Source organism: Odocoileus virginianus, chromosome 9, assembly GCF_023699985.2.
Source record: "Odocoileus virginianus isolate 20LAN1187 ecotype Illinois chromosome 9, Ovbor_1.2, whole genome shotgun sequence".
Lineage (NCBI taxonomy): Eukaryota > Metazoa > Chordata > Mammalia > Artiodactyla > Cervidae > Odocoileus > Odocoileus virginianus.
The window spans coordinates 33,476,866-33,500,849 of NC_069682.1; the positions used below are offsets into that span (position 1 = coordinate 33,476,866).

General features: G+C 40.3%; 1 protein-coding gene across 1 annotated transcript in view; it reads left to right on the forward strand.

The window, feature by feature from the left end:
* Window positions 1-23,984, forward strand: part of MPP7 (MAGUK p55 scaffold protein 7) — a 216,549-nt gene that overhangs the window by 75,710 nt on the left and 116,855 nt on the right. Inside the window, exon 3 of the mRNA XM_070472173.1 lies at window positions 15,224-15,342. Coding sequence (XP_070328274.1) covers window positions 15,224-15,342 — 119 coding nt within the window. The remainder of the gene's footprint in view (window positions 1-15,223; window positions 15,343-23,984) is intronic.

A 23,984-nucleotide genomic window follows, 5' to 3' on the forward strand; every position in this document is an offset into this window, starting at 1 on the left:
AATAAATCCTATTGTACTATTAACTACAATACAGTGCTTTAGCTTTTATGGCCAACAGTTCTAGGCCAGGAGGCCCTGTAACTGGTTAAATACAGTATAAATGCATCCAGTTTTCTAGAAAACAGCTTTAGGCTGTACTTTATAAGAGTTTTACAAATAATTTTCCTTTTGCTGTGGCTTCATCTTCATTTTTTGGAATCAAAGTTCTGTCACATTGGCCAGGGTGGAGGAACTGGTACAAGACCATGGGCTGCCAGTGCATAGTTAGTTACAAATTGGACTCGACCCGATCTTAGAGACGGTGTGTAAAAATGGAAGTTATGTACAAGTGTGTGCACTTACCTCTGCTAATTCACCCTGATTGATAGACTTTCTGGTACAGGATACCTTGTTTTATTGCACTTCTTAGATACTGATTTTACAAATTAAAGGTTTGTGGCAACCTTGCATTGTCAGATGATGGTTAGCATTTTTTAACAATAAAGTATTTGTCAATTAAGGCATGCACATTGGGCTTTTGGACATAATGCTGTTGTACACTTAATAGGCCACAGTATCAGTTCACTTCAGTTCAGTCGCTCAGTCGTGTCCCACAGTATAGTGAATCATAATTCTTATATGCACTGTGAAACCAAAAAATCTGTGTGACTCACTTAATAGCGATATTTGCTGTCTTATGGTGGTCTGGAATCGAAGTATAGTGTCTCTGAGGTAGGCTTGTAATCCTATAAGCTGTTACTAAGCAATCTGCCACTTTATAATTATTTAAAGTATTAATACTTTGCATAGTTAAAAACCCAGCCTGCTGAATGCTTTAATAAATTATTTGCAGTTGAGAGGCAGAGAGTGTGTGAAAAAGAGAATGCCTCTGTTCAGGGTTGAATTAAAATATTTTAGTAGTATAGGTACTTTTGGAAATAAAACCTAGTTTAAATGAGAAAAATTGAGGCCTGTTATGAATGGCACCGAACAGTGCTGATTATTTTACCTTTGACAAAGTGGAAAATTTAAAGCTTGGTGTATCCCATTTTATTAATATAATAAAGTTTTATAGTGTTGTTCTGGGCGTCGATATATGTTCTTTAGTGTTTATTAGCCCATGGTTATAGTAAAACGTTTTAGTTCTATGCCTGGCTATTCTGTACAGAATGCAAATATTAAAATGAAGGGAAAAAAATTGAATCTCTATCTTTCTCTTCCCCAAGTCTTTTTCTATATGATTTCTAAATATTTTGGTTGTGTATGGCATCTAATATGATTGGACACAGAGAACATCTTTTTTATCATTTAACGTAGGTTAATAGCTTCCCCAGACTTGTTCTAATAATGAAGCTATGAGGGAAATGACAAGAATGGTGGTTTTAAATTTCTCTAGACTCACAGTAAATTTTTCCATCCTGATGGCAGGAATCTTGAGCATCTGGAATCTGTGAGAAGAGCGAATTGTTCACGGCGGGAAGACTGTCATCAAATTCTGAGCCATTTATTCTCTTAGGAACTACTGTCCTGTACAGAATATTATATTTTTACAGAGGCACTTTTCTGGAACTGGGGAAATATTTTCACTTCTTCATGTATTCTGTATTTTTGAGATGTTATTTTGAGAATTAGTGTCACATCTTGTCATTAATTTCCATTGATTTAATTTATGTTATTAATTTATTTTTATATTTACATTAATTATTCACTTATATTTGTCCAAATATAGTTTTGAAAAAGCAATAGAAAATAAACTGTCTTAAACAAAGATTTCTTTCTGGTTTATATAGGTAAATCTATGATCTATACTTTGTCATCTATTTTCTTCAATTTTCAGAATATCTACAATATGTATTGTGATACTTTCTACCTATATTATGACATAGATGTAATTCTTAAAATGTTTGCTCTGGAGAGGGAAGGAAGGAATGTGCGAAATTCTCTGTTAAGTTTTGGTGAAAACCTTTCTCAAATTGGGAGTCAAGTTTCTGATTAGCCCTGGATCATGCTGGGCGTTTACAATAAGTTTAAGTTGGTAGAAATTTGTCCTTCTGTTTTCTTTTTTAAATTGGTGTGTGTGTGTGTGTGTATGTGTATGTATGTAAGTATATGTTTAAAGTCAGTAAAACCTTTTACCCTGTTTAGGAAGTTTATGACTCTGAATGAGACTCTCCTGAGTCTTGATACTTTATTGTCCTTGTGTTTGGATGTAGCATTGCTGAAGCTGGGCTTGGTTGTTACAGCAGGGCAGTTAGGTGTCATTGCCTAAGACCTGAGCCAGCCAGCATCTTTGATTGGACTGCTTCCTATTAGATCTTACTAGTGTCTTCATGCATTGTGGATACCTACTGTAGGTATACAGCTCAGTAGTTTGTTCACTTAGATAAGATATTCTTCTGCTTTGCAGTTTAGCGGTGTTTAGTCTGTGGGCATCTGCCTCACCTGCTGTCCATCATCAGCTTAGATGGAACACGAGGTTGCTGGGGTCCTTGCTGCGACACACCGTTCTGTTACTCAAGTGTCTGGGAGCATGGGTTTCTGGGTGGGTAAATAATAGTCTTAGTGTCCTATCTGTACTTGACTCTGAAGATTCCTTCTTCCTCCACTAAATCACGATGCTCGATATTCTGCCCACCCCTCCTGCTGCCTGGCAATGCTCCCGCTCCATCACTGCCTCAGGGGACCTGCGGCCACTTTGCCATCAGATTGTGGACATCCCGTCACCACTGCTGTGAAGTTAGTCCTTGTTGCTGCTTTGAATGGTTATCTACTCATCACTTTGATCTGGCCCCCGAGGGACTTGAAGGTGGGGTAGGATTTGTTATTTTCATTCAGACGTCAAGTCTGCAACAGCAGCCATGAACCATCTTCCCTCTAATGAGTAGTAAAATCATAGCCCCCTGCCCTTTGCCCTCTTCTCTTCAGACTTTCTGAACCCCCCGCACTAGGGTAGGTTAGGGGCTTCTGTTTTTTGCTTTGCCCTTGGATTACTTTTGATGTGGTCCAGATGGTGCATCTAACACTTCACAGTCTCCTTGATAAAAGACACTTCTCTGTTGGTTAACAAACGTGATAACTCTGGTCACTTTCCTCTGTTACAAAGCGTTAGGCCTTTTTCTCATCTGTGCAGGAAATAAACATGTTGCCTGATTTCTTTTTTTATCCACTATTCCTGTTCCCCATCCACCACCCTATTTTAATGATTGAGAAGAAAATTTTCACAAGAAAGATCAGTTTTGTGAAGTGGTTTGTACCAAATGGTGAAGTCTCTGTGACTTTTTTGTATAAGTTCTCGACTGATGCAGTTTTTTTGACTTCTGAAGATGCTGTACTCTGTGTGAAGGATGTCTGTGTTAAGTTTCAAATTCCAGAATCTTTTGTATTTTGATAGAACTGTGTCATTTTGGAATGAGTTGTTTCAGCACTTAAACTGTAAACAGGAATCCTAAAAGAGGAATTCTTGGCTTTTTTTTTCTTTTTTTTTGATTGGAGTATAATTGCTTCATAATGTTGTATTAGTTTCTGCTATATTCTTGGCTTTTTTTTTATGAAAATGTTAATTATATCAAGAACTCATGGGAAAATTGCTGAGAGACCCATTGTTAAAGGGCTCAAAGACAAGATCTGTTTTTTTAAAAAAAGACCAACTACTACCTCTTGAGATGGATTATGCTGCTGGCTGGTTTTGCCTCTATCTCTGCATGCAGCCGGGTTCCCTGAGGCTTAGTTTCGCCAAGAGGAGGAAGATATGAGTGATTTTATGACAAAGCTGATCCAGTATCTGATGAGCCATTTTCCACTGTCCTCTCAAGAGGCAACAACCCCAAGATCCAGAGTGACTGAATAATTTGAATGAACATCTGTTGTCAGGTCTGCTCTGAGTCATTTATTTTTGTGAGGCTGCTCCGGCATGGTGCGGCTCTTCATCTCCAGAATGTTTGCTTGTTATGTCTGACCTTGGCAGGGTGGACAAAGCAAGGAGTATATATAATTATCTCAGTGAAGGGATTATTAGTATTCTTCTGTAATCACATGAAGCGTGTTAAGATGAGTCCAATTATTCAGCCTGTTTAGGGTGAATGATGAATGATGGGCTCCCAGGAGCTTCAATCTGGATTTTGAATTAAGCCTGTAAGTTGACATACATACATAAGCCATTGTCATGAGAACTTTGTCAATGATTACATGACATTGATATAATCAAAATTATAGTTATTGCCACTTCTTGCAAGTGATTGTTGCATGATGCTTATTGTGAAAGTTTTAAGCTGTTTTAAAGCTGGGACTGTTTGGCATTTTTCTTCTTCACTTTCCTTACGGTATAAGTGTCTAGAGTGACCCAAGTCGGAGATCGGATCTCTTTTTTCATTTCTCTTCTCTCTAGTTCACACTTCACCCAGTATGTGGGGTCCATCACTGCCTGTCTTTATTGCCTGTTGTGGAAAGCTATCCAGCAGTATAAACTCACATTTTCTCCTCTGTCTCTGTGATGCCTTGGCATATACATACATTTTAACATTTAATTTGGAACTTATTTTAAACATGCTTATGAGGCTATACAGTGAAATGAGGCATCATTCTGAGCTTTACGAATAGCTCATTTAATCATTATTATGACCCTAGTCAGTCTAGTATAACTGTACCTTTACAGTTTAAAAACTGGATGCACAGAGATGTGAACCAATTAACAGCTGCAGTGTTGGGACTTGTATTTATGTTACTTGGCTGCAGAGTCTAAGCATCTACCCCAGGGCCTTTGTGCTTTTCTTTTCCCTATAGGGTTTTTCTGCCTCCTACTTCATCATCCCCAGTTGATGTCTATTCTTTGACCATCTCAGCACAAGCTTCGTTTCCTGAGCTTGTTCACATCCCACTCTTACACTGTCGTGGTCTGCAACCCCTCCCTTGTAGCAATTCACAGTAACAGCTTCACGTGTGTATTCACAATGTTTGATGCCCACTGCGGCTTGACTGTCTTTTCTTCCCTTTCTCTCCCTCCCCCTGTATCCCCAACCCTAAACACTCTGGTCCATGGTGAGCACTCCGTATTTGCAGAATGAAGGCTGGAAAGGACCTGGAGGAATTCTGAAATACAGAGGGATTTAGGAGTTTGCAGCTCCCTTCACACATTCAAGACGTTGTCCATTTGTTATGTTAAGCCTGTTCCTGAAATTCTGAGGTCAGACAGTTACCATGCTTGTTTTGTCTTCCAGATAATCTCGGGTCCTGCGGGAGGGGACTATGACAGCAGTCGCAATCTCCAGGAAGTTAATTATTTAGTGAGTTGGTGTAAGATGTCTGGAAACAGTTACACTTTCAGGGGATAGCCAGTAGCCTGTCCACTGTGGCTGGAACAGAATTGGGGGGTGAGGCATGAAACTTTTAAAATTGTAAAAATAATGTCTATTTTGTCAAAAAATCAAACAATGCAAAAATGTGTGTATACATATATGCACAGCAAATATGAAATATACACACATATAGTAAAATGAAAGTAATTATTTCCTGTTCCTTTTAGTTTCTCTTCCTGGATTAAATGCTGGTAGAGTTGGATATAGATTTAGGCTCCCTGGAAGTGGGATGAATGAGGGAATGAACGAGCCGGATCAGAGGGAATGCACGTAGGCTTAAAATCCTCATATTGCCAGTGAACTACCAATTTATGATTTCCCTGCTTTATTCATCTTTCCATTCTCCGAGGTGACTCTTTCCAACCTGTTCTTTCTCGTGCAGACTTTTGATTCTGTGTCCTCACTCCCCATGGGCATCTGTGTTTCATAGTTTACTGAAAAGACTGCCACGATCCATCCTGAGGGAGTCATTCCAGGTCCACCCCCCCCCCCCCCCCCGCCCACTCCACCCTGCCCCAATATCTGCCCCCCTCCTGGGAGCCCTGGGTACCCTGCCCACATGTGCACTGACCCTGCTCCTCTCACCTCTTGAGAGGGGCCACCAGCAGTGTCCCTGTCATCAGCATTTCCCTTGTAGTAGATCAAAGCCCTTAGTGCACATATGGTCTATTTTTTTTTTTTCATCTTAAAAAATCTTCTTTATCTCCCCACCCTTAGCAGACACTGATTCTCTTTTGTACCAGCCCTCCTCCTAAGAGTAGCTCGTATTCGCTCTTTGCACTATGTCACCTGTTATTGTTAATGCTCCTCAGTCATTGCCAGCCCATGTGGCTGGACCTCATGGGCAGTTCTCGGGCCTTGTTCTCCCGCCCTGACTGTGGCCTCTCCTGCCTCGGGTCGGTCACCCTTCCCCCCACACGGGGCCACCAGAACAGCACATGTCTGTGTTCCTCCTCCTCATGTCAAGTGCGTTCTCTTAAACCTGTCTGTGAAGCTCTGAGGTCAGGCAGTGGAGACCCCGGGGCTCAGTCCTTGGCTCCTCGTTCTTCTGTGTCCAACTCACACCCTCGGGGTCTCATCCAGGCCCTGGAGTTTAAATACCAACCCCCTGCCCAGGGCTCCTGCGTGTATGTCTTCAGCTCGGGCCTCTCCCTGCAGCCGCCCACTGCGTCTCCCCCAGGACGTCCAGTCCACGTCTTCAGCTCACTGGGTCTGAAACTGAGCTGCTCATCTCCCTTGGCAGCCGCTTCAGTGTTGGCGATCCCGTTTGTTTCTTTTTTTCTCCTCATGACCCGCCTTCAGTGAGACAGAAATTCACCGTTGGCTCTTCCCTCAGAATCTGTCCAGAATCTCAATGCTCCTTGTACCTCCTTCTGGCTGCTGCCTGGGTGCCGGTCCGCTTTCGTCTGGGCCGCTCTCTGACCTCTGACTCGTTCTCGGCCTCTGTGCTCGCTCCCCTGCCCCCTCTTCTCAATGCAGCAGCTGGAGCAGTGCTCTTAAAATGTCACTCAAATCATGTTACTCCTTTGCTCAAAAACCCGGCAATGGCAGTGTCTCTATGAAGTAAAAGTTAAGTTCTTTGCAGTGTCTGTCCTACAAGGCCCTACGTGACCTGGTTCTGCTTCCTCTCTGACATCAGCTCCTTCCCCCTTCTCTCCCTCTGCCTGTCACACTGGGCGCCTTGCTCTCCTCAGATGCTCCAAGCTTAGAGGCTGGGTTTTCTGTGTCGTCTGGTCCCTCTCCCTGAGTGCTTGTCCCTTAGATGCCCACCAACTCTGTCATCTTCCTGTCTCCGACCACCAGAGGGTGTTCCCTGGCCACCTCCTTCGTCGCCGTCTGTGCCAGTGGCCCGGCCCTGAATCTGCGTATGCAGCTCAGGTTTCTCTCTTTCTATCAATATCTGTCCCCTTCTTACATACTGTATAATTTACTTTTGCTTATTATTTGTCTTCCCCCTAGAATGTTATCTGGGCTTCCCAGGTGGTGCAGTGGTCAAGAATCCGCCTGTCAGTGCAGGAGACTCAAGAGATGCCAGTTCAATCCCTGGGTTGGGAAGTTCTCCTGGAGTGGGAAATGGCAACCCTCTCCAGTATCCTTGCCTGGAGAATTCCATGGACAGAGGAGCCTGGGGTGCTACAGTTCATGGGGTCACAAAGAGTTGGACACAACTGAGTGACTGTCACACACACAAAATGTTATCTAGGGCTCTTTGCTGGTCTACCCAGACACCTTGAATAGCATCTAGTACAGAGAATATACAGTGGTCAGTGGATGCTGATTGAATGAATGAGTGTACATCCCACCAAGTGACTGCTGGGCGTCTGCTCATGCCCTGTTCTTAGTCACTCAGTCGTGTCCGACTCTCTGACCCCATGGACCGTAGTCCACTAGGTACCTCTCTTCATGGGATTCTCCAGGCAAGAACACTGGAGTGGGTTGCCATGCCCTCCTCCAGGAGATCTTCCCAATCCAGGGATGGAATCCAGGTCTGCAGCATTGCAGGTGGATTCTTGACTGTCTGAGCCCCCAGGGAAGCCACTCTCATGCCCTAAGAATGGTTATTTGTGAACTTAATTATCTCCTAAATTGATAAAAGAAAAATGATATGCTTTAACTTAAAAACATTTGTTCATTGGCTGTACTGGGTCTTGGTTTCTGCGTGTAGGCTTTTCTCTAGTTGCAGCGAGTGGGGGCTTCTCCCTGCACGTGGCTTCTCTCATTGCAGAGCGCAGGCTTTAGGTACACAAGCTTCAGTAGTTGAGACATTGGCTTAGTTACTCCACGACATGTGGAGACCTCCCAGACCAGGGATTGAACCCGTGTCCCCTGCGTTGGCAGGTGGATTCTTAACCAATGGACTACCAGTGAAATCCTGCTTTGACTTATAAGAATCATTTTATATTATTTCTTAGATTGAACATTACTTTATATGCTGATTTTGGGGGGGGGCATCTATTTCTTCTGCCACCATTTGACTGTTCATGTGCTGTTGCCCATTTTTTCTTTTACTTTCTCTTTTACTCACCTTTTATTATTCTTAATATCAATCACCTGCTTGTTGGAGATAATTTTTGGCCGTTTCTCTGTAACCTTCCTTGGTTTTTTTGATGCATGAAAATTTTGTCACAAATTCTACTGTAATTTTTTTGTGATTTCTAGGTTCTTTATTTTCTAAGACAAACATTTAACTCCAAGATGATAAAAATACTCTTTGAGATTGTCCTCTAGCTTATATTTGAAATATTTGATCCATTTGTAATTTGGGTGTCCAGTTAGACAGTTAACTTTTCTTTTGAGGGATCTCTTGAAGGTTTTTGAGTAGAAGGTTTACGTGATGGGTTATTCTGGGAGACATAGTTTAAGTCCTGACTGCCACTTACTGGCTAAGTGTACGTCCTCCTCTAAAATGGAGACAGGAATAGGACCTGCTGATGGAGAGCATTAAGTGAGGTGACCTGTAAAGCACTTTGCCATAGCTCATACCACCGTATTAGGTATGGTTAATACCACTAGGAACTGCTTCTGGTAATACTTTTTACTAAGTATTATTTTGGGAAGCTTTAGGGATTGGTGGTAGGAAGGATAGATTAAGGAGGGGGGAGACAAAAGAAATAGATGTAATTTTTAGCAGCTAATTTTATTAGGTGGGCTTCCCAGGTGGCTCAGCTGGTAAAGAATTGGCCTGCAATGTAGGAGACCTGGGTTCAATCCCTGCGTGGGAAGATCCTCTGGAGGAGGGCATGGCAACCCACTCCAGTATTCTTGCCTGGAGAATCCCCGTGAACGGAGGAGCCTGGTGGGCTATGGTCCACGGGGTTGCAAAGAGTCAGACATGGCCAAGCACAGCATAGCACAGTTTTAGGCAGGGTGAGAATCACTCGGGGTCTGACTATGATTATAGCAAACTTTATGCACAGTTAGAATTACTCTCATATATTTTAGTAATTGGTAAACCTTACAAAGTAATGAAATTTTAATGTAAGGATGACACTTTATAATTTTCTTCTGGGTAATGTATTATGACTTCCAGTGAATTGTTTATTCAGCATGATTGGGTCAGTTTTATCTGCCTTCCACAATCCTTGATCAAATCTTCTGCTTCTGACTTACATACAAGATCCTGATAGAAGCTTTACAGTACTACTCTTTTCTAAATATTGCAAAAAAAAAAATTGAAAGACAACTCACTTGAAGTTGATAAATCACCAAAGTATTTATGCATGAGTGCTCAGTTCTATCCAACTCTTTGCGACTCCATGGACTGTAACCTACCAGGCCCCTCTATCCATGGTGTTTTCCAATCAACAATGCTGGAGTGGATTGCCATTTGCTCCTCTGGGGCATCTTCCTGACCCAGGGATCGGACTCATGTCTCTTGTGTCTCCTGCATTGGCAGGCAGATTCTTTACCACTGTGCCACCTGAGAAACCAGTGGTTAAGAATCCAAAGTTTTTATATCTGTATGTAAAATAGTGGGCCTTTCCAGATGGTGCTAGTGGCAAAGAATCTGCCTGCTGATGCAGAAAATGGAAGTGACATGGGTTTGATCTCTGGGTTGGGAAGATGCCCTGGAGTAGGAAATGACACCCACTGCAGTATTGTTGCCTGGAAAATTCGATGGGCAGAGGAGCACAACGGGCTACAGTCCATGGGGCCACAAAAACACTACTGCTGACCCTCTGTCATTTGTTTTACCAGGCTTCAGAAAGCGTCAAGATCATACTCTGAGCATAGATAATTGAGAGAGAACAAGCTTGTACAGTTGACCCTTGAACAACATGGACCTGAACCGTGCAGGTCCACTTATTTGCAAAGTTTTTCAAGAAATACAGTACTGTGCAGTCAGCATGAGGTTGAATCTGCTCTTGTGGATGGCAGATGTAAAGGGCAGCTGTGGTGCTTGATCTTCTGTGGGTCCCCTGGATACCAAGGGATGACAGTTTTTTTTTTTTTTAATTCATCTTTAAAGAAAATAACAAGTATTTCACCCTGCAGTGCAGCAAAGCTCAGAGAAGTCAGCACATGTAGCTCCAATCAGGTACCTTAGTCAGTAACGTGGTGGTCCACATGTGTGCTGGCTTATGAACTGCCTGGTGGAATGGGCAGTTTATACTGTACGGAAAGCATTCTCCGTAGGATGTTATTCTTCATGACATCAGATGGCCAGCATTTGTCATCTCCCCTTCTTCTGGAAAGGGGAGAAGAGGTTACTACTGAGTTCATAGATAGCAGGCTTCAGTACCAACTCAGAGATCTTAGAAGCATCTTTGTGTCTCTCTGCAATTGGCTCCTATTACTGTGAAGACCTTCCTTACCCCCTCAGTTAGACTCACCCTCCTGGGCTTTTCTTCCTTTCAGGTCCCAGCGCATGGTCTGCTGGCTTCATTCTGACCCCACTGATGGCTCTCTGCTTAAAATTGCTGTAATAATTATTATACATATATTAATCAGGTGACCCTCAACCTATTTTAGTTTTGCTCTTATTGATTCCTTTTTCTCAGCATATAAAATGCACTAATTTTAAAGTATCTTTTTTCTGTTGGAACATTTTTGTGAAATAAGTTTATTGAAACCCTTCACAGATATCCTGGACAGTGTCTTGTATATGCCCAAATACAAGGTGAGTTTTTTCCCTCCATAAAATGATCTCTTAGAGAAGAGAGAGCTGGCTTATAGTCAGGTCTGTACAAAATCTCTTACAGAGAACTTTTTCTCTTTATTCACGTGCACAAAAGTGTGTGGAATGGGGAAAGTGAAAGTATTCACATATAACGAAATTCATAATTTTAGGAATTATCGAGAGTTCCTTTGACAGAATTTTTTTTTTTTTTTTAAGGAGACAAGGTTTAGATTAGATTTAATTATTCCTTGGAGAAGGGTTAAAAACCTCACATTTGCAATTGGTAGAATTTTAAAGAGTAGGTAAGTAGGTTTGTTGATGAAAACCCAATCAGCTTTACCCAGATTCTCAGTGATGGCATCTCATATATTCAAAACAGTGCTGCATGTCAGATGACCTGGAAGTGAAAACAATCTATTCTAATTCTCAAGTGGTGGCACTTGTGATGAGGAAGAATCTCACTCTGAAGAATTCAAATGGTGGTGTGAAATGTGCAAATGGGGCAAAAACACTATCTACATTAATATATTTTACTTCATAGGTAATTCATAGTAAGTGTTTCTAACTAAATTGCAATTTAAATGTTAGAGGCAATCATGAACATCTTAGTAACATCATTGACATTTGTTTGTGTCATCAGCTGCCTGAACATTTATTTATTTTGCTTAGGAGAAAAAATGTTTCAGACCTTAACTTGGGCAAATAGGAGATCATTATATTTAGGATTGAAAGATGTTTGCTCATATATGGACTGTATTCTGTGTCATCCAAGATTGTGAGACCTCTGGGGAGAAATAGCATTACATTATGTACTTAGTTCTGTGCCCGGGGCTCTGACTCTGAGAGCTCATAACATGCTGATTCTTGGGAATGGAGCCTTCATGGCCCCAACTCAGGTGTTCTTCCTGCCAAAAGGTTTCTTGATGTTGTCTTCCTCCCCATGGGGGAACTGACCACTTCCCCTGCCTCTGCCCCGCGGTCTAACCTGGTCCTGCACATAACTTTGTTGTAGACGCCTGTGGACAGAAATCACGTCCAATTTGTCTTGACCTTCAGAGCTGGGATGCTCTGGGTTCACGGGTGCCTAGATGTTTATGGAAATGAACTTGGATGACTCAGAGGATCATGGGTTGACTTTCATGGCCCCAGTGCTTGTTCAGGGAACAGGTGGATTTAGGAAAAAGTTTTAAAGACACACATTGCTTTCTCAACTCTTGTTCTGGCTCTCTGAATTTCAAGGACCAAAACAATTTGTATTTCATGGTATTCTTCTTGATTGGGACTCAAGGAACTGAGTATAGGACTCCTTTAAAGCACATGTAAGGACACAGGCCCAGTTTTAGACATGGACTTGAGGTGTCTGCTGGGGCTGGGTCACTGATTTGAGTGGAAGTGCTCGTCCTTGTTGCCCGCATCGACACTGCATGCAGCTGGCAATGTTCTTTGCACCTAGCAGCTCTTTTTACCATCTTTTGAATTTCTGACTGGCATGGTCCTGTCTCTCTGGCTTTGGTCTGTGGTACAGGGTATGGGTACCAGGGGCTTCCGTGGTAGCTCAGCTGGTAAAGAATCCATCTGCAATGCAGGAGACCCTGGTTCGATCCCTGGGTTGGGAAGATCCCCTGGAGGAGGGCATAGCAACCCACTCTAGTGTTCTTGCCTGGAGAATCCCCATGGACAGAGGTGCCTGTTGGGCTACAGTCCATAGGGTTGCAAGGAGTCAGACATGGCTGAGTGACTCAGCACAGCGCAGAAGATAGGGGAGGTGAAGAGAAGTGAGTGTTGTTGAACTCTAGTGGACCATGCCAGTTAGGATTGCATAGAGCTAGAGAGGCACAGAGGCTCCTCTGCTTTGACGAGCAGAGAAGTTATTATTATTTTAAAAATTGAGCCTGACATGGATTATTCCCACAAAAAGCTAAGGAGTATGCAGGTGAGGTGAACAACTTCCATATATAGAAGCCCAGAGTGGTTTCATTTCTGAGTATGGTGTTATGTCCAGTTGGCACCTATCGCTAAGCTGGGAGTCTACTTAGAAGCGTTTCACTGAGATGTTCCTTGTTAGGAGACAAACTGAGGAAAGATGGATAGTGTTATTTTTAATCAGTGCCTGCGAATTGTGAATTGTTCGCTGAATCCTTACAGCAACTGTATTTACCACATTTTTTCTTTTGTTTCAGCTTTATTTTGAGATAATTATAGAGTCACAAGTTGCAGGAACTAACACAAAGAAATCCTGTGTACTTTCACTGGTTCCGCTGTGGTAATGTCATTCCTGACTGTGGTAGTGTGTCACAGCTGGGAGAACATCATCCACACCAGTAGCTGACCTTTGTCAGATTTCCCTGGTTTTACATGTGCTTATATGCGTGTGTATTTATTTAATTCTATGCAGTTTTACCACATGTGTAGATTATCATTTCTTTTTCAACACGTGAGGGAAACAAGGCTCATATAAGTTATGTGAAATGCTTAAAGTGGAGACCTGGGGTTTGCATCTAGGACTGTTCGATCCAGATTTATGCTTTTTTAGTAATAATGATGGATAACAGTCGTAATCAGTAATACAATGGCTGAAACTTGCATTACATATGAAACATCAAGTATTTACCACGTGCCAGGACTGTTAAAGTGTATGAACTCATTTAATCCCCCCAAGAACTGTACCATATAAATTATATCACAGTTGAATTTGTATCATTCAGCTCTAATCATATTACTAAGGAATAGGTAATCATTTTTACTACTCCTGAAATCGGTAATAGAATAGTGAAATTCTACCTTCTTTTACATAATTTCATAGTTTGAACCTCTGACCTTAACCGCTGATCTTGGGGGGTGTGTGTGTGTGTGTGTGTGTGTGTGTGTGTGTGTGTGTATTTGTATAAGGTGAGACCTGTACATCGACTTAGGTTGAGATACCTTAAAAAATATTTTTACTGAATTGTAAATAAGTGCTAGTTTAGGAAGGGTGCCAGGTTTTTATGGGAACAAATATAAACCACCAATACTTAAGAATGTAATTGGGAGAAGGTTTTATTTATTTACTTTTCCCTAGAGTATTTTAGATCTTTGTGGCCAAATACAGCCCCAGGAATGTTTTAATTTAATCGAATCTCAAGTTACACTTCTCACTTCCAAAGTGGTACCGAATGCATTTGGTTGTGAGTTAATCACGTTATCAGAATATTATAACGCTTTAGGAAGATAACAGCTACACTGATCAGAAGGCCATAATTTACAAGTCTTTGCTAGTGGAATATCTTGTAAAGCTGTCTCTCTGATGAACAGCAGCACTTATTCAGACCAGAAATAATAGCAGTCCCATGCGCTAGTAAATCCCAGGAGGTCTTGGTGTTTTTGTAGACAGCAGACAGAAATAAAAGGAATTTTGTCCTTTTTACCTCATGTAATCCTGCTGGAAAATGAAACATGTGCTCTGAGTTGATACTGACTTCTGCCAGGTCACCTCCCTGAAGAGTCCGGGCAAGCACTCTTGCAACATTTCTTGGACAGGAGTCTGCCGGCCCCTGAATGCGATGGATGGTCTGCACAGTCCGCGCCTGGGACACTGTGCTACTGTCTGCTCGAGGGAGCTTCCAGCAAGAACATGCGTGACCTGCATCTGTTGCCTTGACTATTCCCAAGGGCATCACATACCCTCAAATCAGAGTTGCATTTAGGCGAAGTGCTGCAGAGTTTGTTGTTAAAAGGAGGGTGACTACAAAGAATGCCACACCAAGTACAGTTTCTTCTGGCTTACTTTTTAGAACTTGACTTTGGACATTCGATAATGCAAATGTTTTTGAAGCTATATATTATTAGGAACTGTTTGGAAACCACAAAACCTTTTTAATGGACCACGCTATCAATTTTCTGCTCTTCTAAAGAAGTTTTTCCTATTCATGACTCACTTCACTCTTTGGCTAACATCGAGGGAAATGTAATAACGATTAAGGGAAGGAATGTATGCGTTTTCTTCTTTTTTTTTTTTGAAAGCTTGTACATATTTTTTTGTTTCGGGTTATGTAAACTTGGAGGACTGTAAAATGTTGACCCCCGCAGAAGGTAAAAACAGGCCTTCTATATATACATCTTTAGAATTTAAAAATCCAAAAGCTTCCTTTGTTTCTTTGGAGAAGAGTTTTGCTTGATGGCTCAGAATACAGATCCAGTAAAAACGACATGTTCCAGCCGTCAATTACACACACCTTAAGCGAAATTAATGAGATCACTCTGAGATTACACTTTGTGTTTTATTTTCGTTTTATAGGTCTGTATGAGCTGTTGGTGGCTCTGCCAGCCCAGCTGCAGCCACATGTGGACAGCCAGGAAGACCTGACCTTCCTCTGGGATGTGTTTGGTGAAAAAAGCCTGCATTCACTAGTCAAGGTAAACCATGCTGATGTCAGATTTTTCTTTGCTGAAAAACATATGGAAAAATATTTTGAGCGCCATCCAGTAAACCAGAGATCAAATTATTGCCCTCCAAAAACAAAACAGCCTAGTTCCATTTCACTGACAGGCATGGAAGTTGTTAAAAAAGATTCTACCAAAAATACATAGATGATTTCACTTAATGGTGGCGACCTGGCTGTGCATACTAATGGAGCAAGCCTGCGCCTGCCCTTGTTTAGAAAAAGAATGCGAAATAGTCGCAAGAAGGTTTAGACTCCTCATGGTCAACATTCATGAGCTGGAGTTTAACTTAAATAAATAAATGTTCGCAGCAAAAATTAGAAGGAATATATTTTCTGAGGTTAAGGATGGCAGCTGTTCAGTAGCCACATTAATTTAAAATAATTTCCTCTAACAAAGTCAAATGAAATTCTAGCAAGCTGTTTCTCTTCTTGGCCCAGCGCCACTGACATGGTATTTTGTGTATAAATACACTGACGCTAAATAGGAATAAAAAACAGTGTTTGGAGACCGGTTTCGCCAAGCGTCATACCCTGGAAATGATCAACCACCAGAAATCAGATCTTGCCACACAGCAGTGCTGGGAGTGATCAGAAGTCTTAAAATAGTAAAACGAGAACAAGGAACTTACTGGAAAATATGCCACTCTTGCTTCTGGAAATATGAATTGCATTTTCTCCCATTTAACTCAAGCTGAAAGGAATTTAAAGTCTTACAGAGTCTGCAGGAGATAGAAACTTATGCTTCAACAGTATCTGATCCTATACTTAATTCAGCTCCATCTGTTATGGTTGTCTGTTGTGATAAGAGGCTTTTTGACTGATGTATAGTATTTGGAAACGAAGCACCATTGTTTCACAGGACAGGACAATTCTTACTGCATGTTTTTTTTTTTTTTTGTCAAATTTACTGAACTTTGTGTGCTGTAGGCAGTAGCAATTCTCAAGAAATTAAAATGCTGATCTGTGGCATTTCCCTAGCTTTACATTTGAAGAGTGCTTTATTGTGTGTGTTGGTTTTTTTTTAATTTTTTTTTTTTTTTTTTAGTTTTTGTATTATTGCCAAGATATCTTTGTATTCTAAATAATTTTAGGTAGTTTAGTTGCTCTCTTGGGGTGTATTAGAAATGGTCTTGGGCTAATAATTGATGAAGTTTATGACTTGGTGAAGCAATCATGAAAATACTCCTGTATTAAATGTTTGAAAGTTGGATAGTTATGGATTGTTTAGACTGATTTGATCTCTTGATAGAAGGAATAAAATACATTTCAAATGGCACCATCACTTCTTAATCAGTAAACAAATATACCCCCCAAACAATGGATGTGTATGTTTATTTATTTATACTGTGGCTACTATCTCAGTTTCCTTACCTATTAAAATGGAAATATGTTACCTATTGACAAGATTTTTTTAATTAAACTTTTTAGTTTGTGTTGGAGAATAGGTGATTAGCAATGTTTTGATAGTGAAATTTCAGGTGGACAGCAAAGGGACTCAGCCATATATATGCATGTATCCATTCTCCCCCAAACTCCCCTCCAGCCAGGCTGCCATATAATATTGACAGAGTTCCCTGTGCTACACAGTAGGACCTTGTTGATTATCCATTTAAAATATAGCAGTGTGTACATGTCCATCCCAAACTCCTTAACTATCTCTTTCCCTTATCCTCCTCCTGCCCCCTGCAACCGTAACTTTGTTCTCGAAGTCTATGAGTCTGTATCTGTTTGACAAGGTTGTTTGTTGACAGAGTTTCAAATAAAATAGTGAAGATCTTAGTTCTTTTGGTAGTTATATAGGTTAGGTGAATAAATTATTAAGAAGAACTTTAATTATCATAGCATGTGAAGGACCAAAAAGAATTGGCAGAGATGGTTGTTATTTTTAATATTAAAAGAATAAAACTAAAGCATAAAAAATTCTTAGTTACACTAGCTGTTGAGTTTTCAGCACAAGTTGTTATTCAAAGTATGTGTCCATAATTAAGAGGCTAGGAAGCATACTGTTACTAATATCTGGTTTATAAAAACAGTGTAGCAAATAAATGGATGTTGCTAGTATTTTAAATAGCATAGTATGTGCTCTATTCCAAATGTTTTTCAGTAATTGCTGTAAAATGTATTTTAAAAATTAGTTTTATTATGTAATTCTTGTATGTTCTCAGTTTCTTACTAGACGCTCGCCCCACCTTTTCTCCTGCATAGGCTCAAGGTGTCCTTTGACTGACCCATTATGTTAGTTTTCAAGTAGGAAAACCTAGGACGCCTCCAGAAGGCAGATCTCATGGGATCAGGAGTGTAGTTGAAACAGCTGGAACAATCTCCTTACCCGTCTTCCAGGAGCCTCTACTGCAGGGTGAAGGAGAGAAGGCTCCGGCTTCTGTACATAAATCTCGGTAGAGCAAAAGGAATTTGTTTGCAAAGATTCATTTTGTGTGCTTTGATGTTATGCTCTTTTGCCTGCAGTTGACGCTGTTGGTACATGATTTAGAGCTGGGTGAACGGAAAACTTGATTTTATTCTAGCCCTCAGTCCTCACAGTTCTTATCTTTTGGGTAAAAAAAGAAAGTGATTGCTAAATTGCCTCGCAGTTTTAAATACAGACAACTTGCTGATCTGATGTAAAATAGACTTAAGAAGAGGCAGGTTTGGTGCTGGGGTCTGCAGCAGGTATGGCATGCCGCCTTAAGATTTTGAGCTCCACTCTGAGGGGAATACTGTAGGTTGTGAGCTGTCATTGGAAAAGAACCATGATGATCCTGTACTATAACTGAAGGCTTTTTTAAAAGAAAAATTTCTAAATAGAGAAGTTGAATAATAATGAATATGAGATTCCAAAAAAAAGGGTTTAGGTTAAATCAGAAGAGAGTTGATATTGGGACTTCCCTGGCAGTCCAATAGTTTAGACTCTGTGCTTTCAATGCTGGGGGCACGGGTTCAATCCCTGGTCAGGGACCTAAGATCCAACATACTGCGTGGTGTGGCCAAAAAATAAAAAATAAATAAAGAAGAAAGATGGTACCTGTTGAAGACCTTGGAAATATTATATATAAGAATAGAAATATCCCATCTAATGTGACACCAGACAAGGACATCAGTTTCCACATTATCTAGTGAAGGTGATGTATGCACAGAGCCACATTTTGGATCCATGTTTCTGCACATTTATAGACCCATGAAACATGTCGTTTGTGCTCGAATCTCTTCCAAATCTTATCTCCTATCCTGGTGTTTTTTTCCTTTTGAAACTCCTTTACTTACTTTAAATTTTATTTTATTCAGTTACATTGTGTGTATTTTTATAATCTGGATTAAGTTCATTTTAAGCCAACAAGATGTGGCTTAAAGACTTATTTAACTATTAATTTTAAAGAAGGTTGGTAGTTCTCTTTCTTCAAGAAAATTTTGTTCTTATTTCACAATTGTGTTGGATTTCTAGGATAAGAATATAAAAATTTTAGTACCTTTTAAATAGCTGCCTATGTTTTTTCCCCCTGCCTTTTCACATAGTTGCATATTTGTATGGGGCAGGAGAAAAAAAAGGTAGCAATCTGAATTTTATTCTTTTGGAGATTCTGAAGTATTTCAACAGAACACAACTGTTATTTCCAAGGAAAATTTCCTGTTATGATTGCATTGTTGTGTGTATTTGTGTGATTTCAGTCTTAAAGGAGTCGTGATAAAACTCGACCAGACCCTGGTAACATTTAGTTACACAGTTTTAACTTCTGGTGCTTGACTGTTTTGTTCTGCTATCTTTGTTGAGGTCTCACTGTGTGCCAGAGACTATGTAGGATACCAGGGATAAGCTTTCCAATAGAGCAGGTTTAGTCCCTTGTTTTATAGGGTCTTCAACCCCCTAGAGGGCCAGTAGACTTGGTGATGAGCAGTTACAACATTGACGATGGCCCAGGGTCTCAGCTCTTCTTGATATGCAGAAGTGGCATCCCTCAATGCTGGCCTCAGAGAGGGGCTGGAGGAGGAACTGGTATTTTGAGCTAAAACTGCATGTTGAAGAAATCTCTATTCCGAGGTTGTTGGGTGTTTTTTTTTTTTATCATAAATGGATGTTGGATTTTTTTTTTTTTCAAATGATTCTTTCACATCTACTATTTTGATCATATAGACTTTTCTTTATCCTGTTGCTATGATGGATTACTTTATTCCTTCTGAATATTGAACCAGACTTTGCATTCCTGGGAAAAATCCCACTTGATTTTGGTATGTAGTTCATGTTATACTTGGTTGGATTTGATTTGCTAATGTTTGGTTGAGGATTTTTACATCTCTGTTCATAAGAGATACTAGTCTGTAGTTTTCCTTTCTTGTAATGTCTTTATCTGGTTTTGGTAGTAGGGTAATGCTTGGCATATAGTTAGGAAGTGCACTCTCTGCTTCTATTTTTTTCTGGAAGAGTTTGTGGAATATTGGTAGGATTTTTCCCATAAATTCACCATTGAAACCATCTGGACCTAGTGCTAGCTTTTGAGAAGGTTGTTAACTATTGATTTCTTTAGTAGATATAAGCCTATTTAGATCTCTGTTTAATTTTTTTGTGAGAGTTTTTGTCATTTGTATCTTTCAAGGAATTGGTGGAATCATGTAAGTTATCAAATTTGAGGGCATGGAATTGTTTATAATCTTTTATTATCTTTTTAATGTCCGTGGGATCCATAAGGATTACTCTTTCACTTTTTTATATTATTAGGAGTTTGTGCCTTATTTTCTTCTTTGTTAGCCTGGCTATAGGTTCATCAGTTAATCTTTTCAAAGAACCAGATTTTGGTTTCATTGATTTTTCTTTTTTTTCCTGCTTTCCTGTTTCCTGTTTCAATTCTGTTGCTTTTTGCTTGTATTTTATTCTTTCTTTTTTCTTCTCCTTGCTCTTTTTCCTCTAGTTTCCTAAGGTAGAAGCTTAGAAAATTGATTTTAGTTAGTTTTTTTTTTTTTTAACCTTCAATGCCATGCTTTCCCTCTAACCACTACTTTTGCATCATCCCACAAATTTTGTTAAACCATATTTTCATTTATTGCAAAATGTTTAAAAAATTTATCTTGAAACTTCTCCCTTGGCCCATGTGTACTTTAGAATTGTTGGTTAGTTCCCAAACATGTGGAGATTTTACTGCTGTCTTTCTGGTATTGATTTCTATTTTAACTCCATGTGACCTGAGAGCTTATGCTATATGGTTTCCATTTTGTTAAGGTGTATTATGGTTCAGAATGTGGTCTGTCTTGTTCTGTGTGAGCTTGAGAAGAATGTGTATTCTCCTGTTGTTGGATGAAGTATTTGATTGAGTTGGTTGATGATGCTAAATGCTGAGTTTCTGCCTGCTGGATCTGTCAATCACTGAGAAAAGAGTGTTGAAGTTTTCTAGTACAAAAGTGGCTTTCTTCATTTCTCCTTGCAATCTTACTAGTTTTGTGTCATGTGTTTTGACACTGTCTTATTAGATGCATACACATTAAGGATTATTATGTTTTTTTCAGAGGGTTGACTCTTTTCACCACATAATACCCTCCTTTATCCCTTACAGTTTTCCTTGTTCTGCTGTCCAGTTTGTCTGAAACTGATGTGGGTACTTCAGCTTTCTTTTGGTTACTGTTAGCGTGGTCTATCTTTCTCCATTTATTTCTTTTAATCAATCTATATTTATAGATATATTTGTCACACCCAGGAGAGCTGGGTTATTATAGACAATAGTTTCTTCCTTTTTCAATCTACTCTCATAGTCTTTGTCTTTCAATTGGTATATTTAGACCATTCATATTTAGAGTGTTTGTTGATATAACTGGTTATATTTGCCATGTCTGCCGCTGATTTCTGTTCCTAGCACTTGTTCTTTTTTTAATTTTTATCGCCCTCTCTCTTCCTACTCTCTTTTTAGGTGAACATTTTATATGATTCCATTGATTCCTTCCTAACGTATCAAAGTTTTTTTAGTGCTTGCCATTTAGTTTGCTACATACATTGACAACTCATCTAGGTCTACTCTGAAGTAACACTGTACCTTGTCACAGGTAGTTGCAGGTATCTTATAAAGAATATTCTTAATTACTTTTTCTACGTCCTTTATAGCATTGCTATCATTCATGTCACTTATGCATATACTATCATCACCCAGTGCATTGCTGTTATTATTTGAACAAAGAGTTGTCAGATCAGTTAAGAGTAGGAAAAATACAAGATTTTGTTTTACATTTATTTACTTCTTCTCTGATGCTCTTCATTTCTTGATGTATTTCTAGTGCCTGACCTACACTTTCCTTGTCTCTTAAAGAATTTCTTTTAACACTTGTTCCAAAGCAGGTCTACTGACAGCAGGTTTGTTTCAAAGTTTGTGTGTTTATTTCTCTTTTACTTTCAAAGTACAGTTTCATTAGATACAGAATTCTGGAGTGGTGTTTTTTCCTTTCAATACTTGAAATATTTCACTCCATTTCTCCTTGCTTACATAGTTTCTGATGAGGTGTCTGATGTTATTCTTGTCTTTGTCTTCTACAGGGAAGGTGTTTTTTCACTTGAAATTATTTCAATATTTTCTCTATTTTTGGATCTTGCAATTTGAATATGGTGTACCAAAGGGTAGATTATTGGGCATTCTGTTGGATATTTTTTGAGCTTCCTGGATCTGTGGTTTGGTGTTTAGTCATTAATTTTGGAGAATCCTCAATTATTATTACTTTGAGTATTTCTTCTTTCTCTCTTTGTTACAAAAGATGTATGGAACGTGTCCCATAGTTCTTGGATATGCTGTTCCTTTTTAAAAATTTCATCCCATTTCTCTTTGTGTTTCAGTTTGGGGAATTTCCATTAACATATTTTCAATCTTACTGATTATTTCCTTGGCCATGTCCAGTCTACTGATGAGCACATCAAAAGCATTCTTCATTTCTGTTACGGTGTTCCTTGTTTCTAGCATTCATTTTGATTCTATCTTAGAGTTTCCATCTCTCTGCTTACATTTTCCATCTGTTCTTGCATGTTGTCCACTTTTTCCATTAGAGCTATTAGCCTATTAATCATGCATATTTTAAATTCCCTATTTCGTAGTTCCAACTTCTGTGTCAGAGTTGAGTCTTTTTCGGATCCTCGCTTTGTCTCTTCAGACCGTGCTTTTATTGCCTTTTATTATGCTTTGTGATTTTCTATTGAAAGTTGGACATGATGTATTGGGTAATAGGTACTGAGGTGATTAGGCTCTGCTTGTGAGTTTTGGCTTTGACCTGGCTGTGTTTAATGTTTGCTGAAGCTCTCAGTACCCGGGACTCCAGCTTCCTTAGTGTTCCCCCCCGCCCCTGTTCGCTTAAGTCTTTCCTTAAGAATGCTCTTGGAGTCTGTGACTTTGGCTGTCTCAGTTATAACCCACTGTTATTTTACTGGAGCCCTGTTGATGGTGGTGAGTTCTTGGAGAGAGGAATTGTTATATAATATTCTGGTTAAATGTCAGTCCCTGGGATATGAGGACCTTCAAAAGCATTTCTTAGCCTCTTTGTTTTCTTTCCTTTTTCCCCTTATCTGAGATAGGAAGGCCGGGAGGTGGGCATGTGGTTAAGTTATCTTACTGCCCTTTTCCCCAGTCAAATACAGCTCTGATAAATAAAGCCACTGTCTTGGAGGGATAGCTCAGTTGGTAAAGAATCCGCCTGCAATGCAGGAGACCCTGGTTCAATTCCTGTGTCAGGCAGATCCCCTGGAGCAGGGATAGGCTCCCCACTCCAGTATTCTTGGGCTTCCCTGTGGCTCAGCTGGTAAAGAATCTGCCTGCCATGCAGGAGACCTGGGTTTGATCCTGGGTTGGGAAGATCCCCTGGAGAAGGGAAAGGCTACCCACTCCAGTGTTCTGGCCTGGAGAATGCCATGGTCTGTATAGTCCATGGGGTTGCAGAGTCGGACACGACTGAGCGACTTTCACTTTCACTTGGAGGGAAGGGGCTTCCCAGGTGGTGCTAGAGGTAAAGAACCCACCGACCAGTGCAGGAGATGAAGAGACACGGGTTCAATTCCTGGGTCGGGAGTATCCCCTGGAGGAGAGCATAGCAACCCACTCCAGTATTCTTGCCTGGAGAATCCTGTGGACAGAGGAGCCTGGTGGGCTACAGTCCATAGGGTCGCAAAGCGACTGAAGCGACTTAGCATGTATGCATGCCTAGAGGGGAGAGAGCTCTTGGACTTTGTATTGCAAGATGGTTACTTTTCTCCTTCTCCTGCTTGAAACACTAGGGGATTTTTCTCCTGTTTTCACCATGAGAACTTGGTAGGGCTTTTTGGGGGGGGGGGTGGGGGGAGCAGAGCTCTTTGAGGAAAGTGCAAGTTTCTCCTCCAAGACTGAGTCCCTCAGACTAGTTACCTTTGCCCAGCATTAATTTGTCAAAATGACCAGTTAAGGGTTGCTGCAAGTTTCTGGCTCCAGCAGTTTCTACCCCTGCTAAGCTGATTTCAGCCACGATTTTCCCTCCCGATTTCAAGTGACAGTTTATCCTGCAAGTTCCTTTCTCTTCACATGTCTGAGCTGAAACCAGCCATCTTCCCTTGCCCTCTTTTTAATTTGGCTGTGATTTTATTATTGATTTGCAAGAGTTCTTTATTTTGGATAATTGCTTCTTACCAAA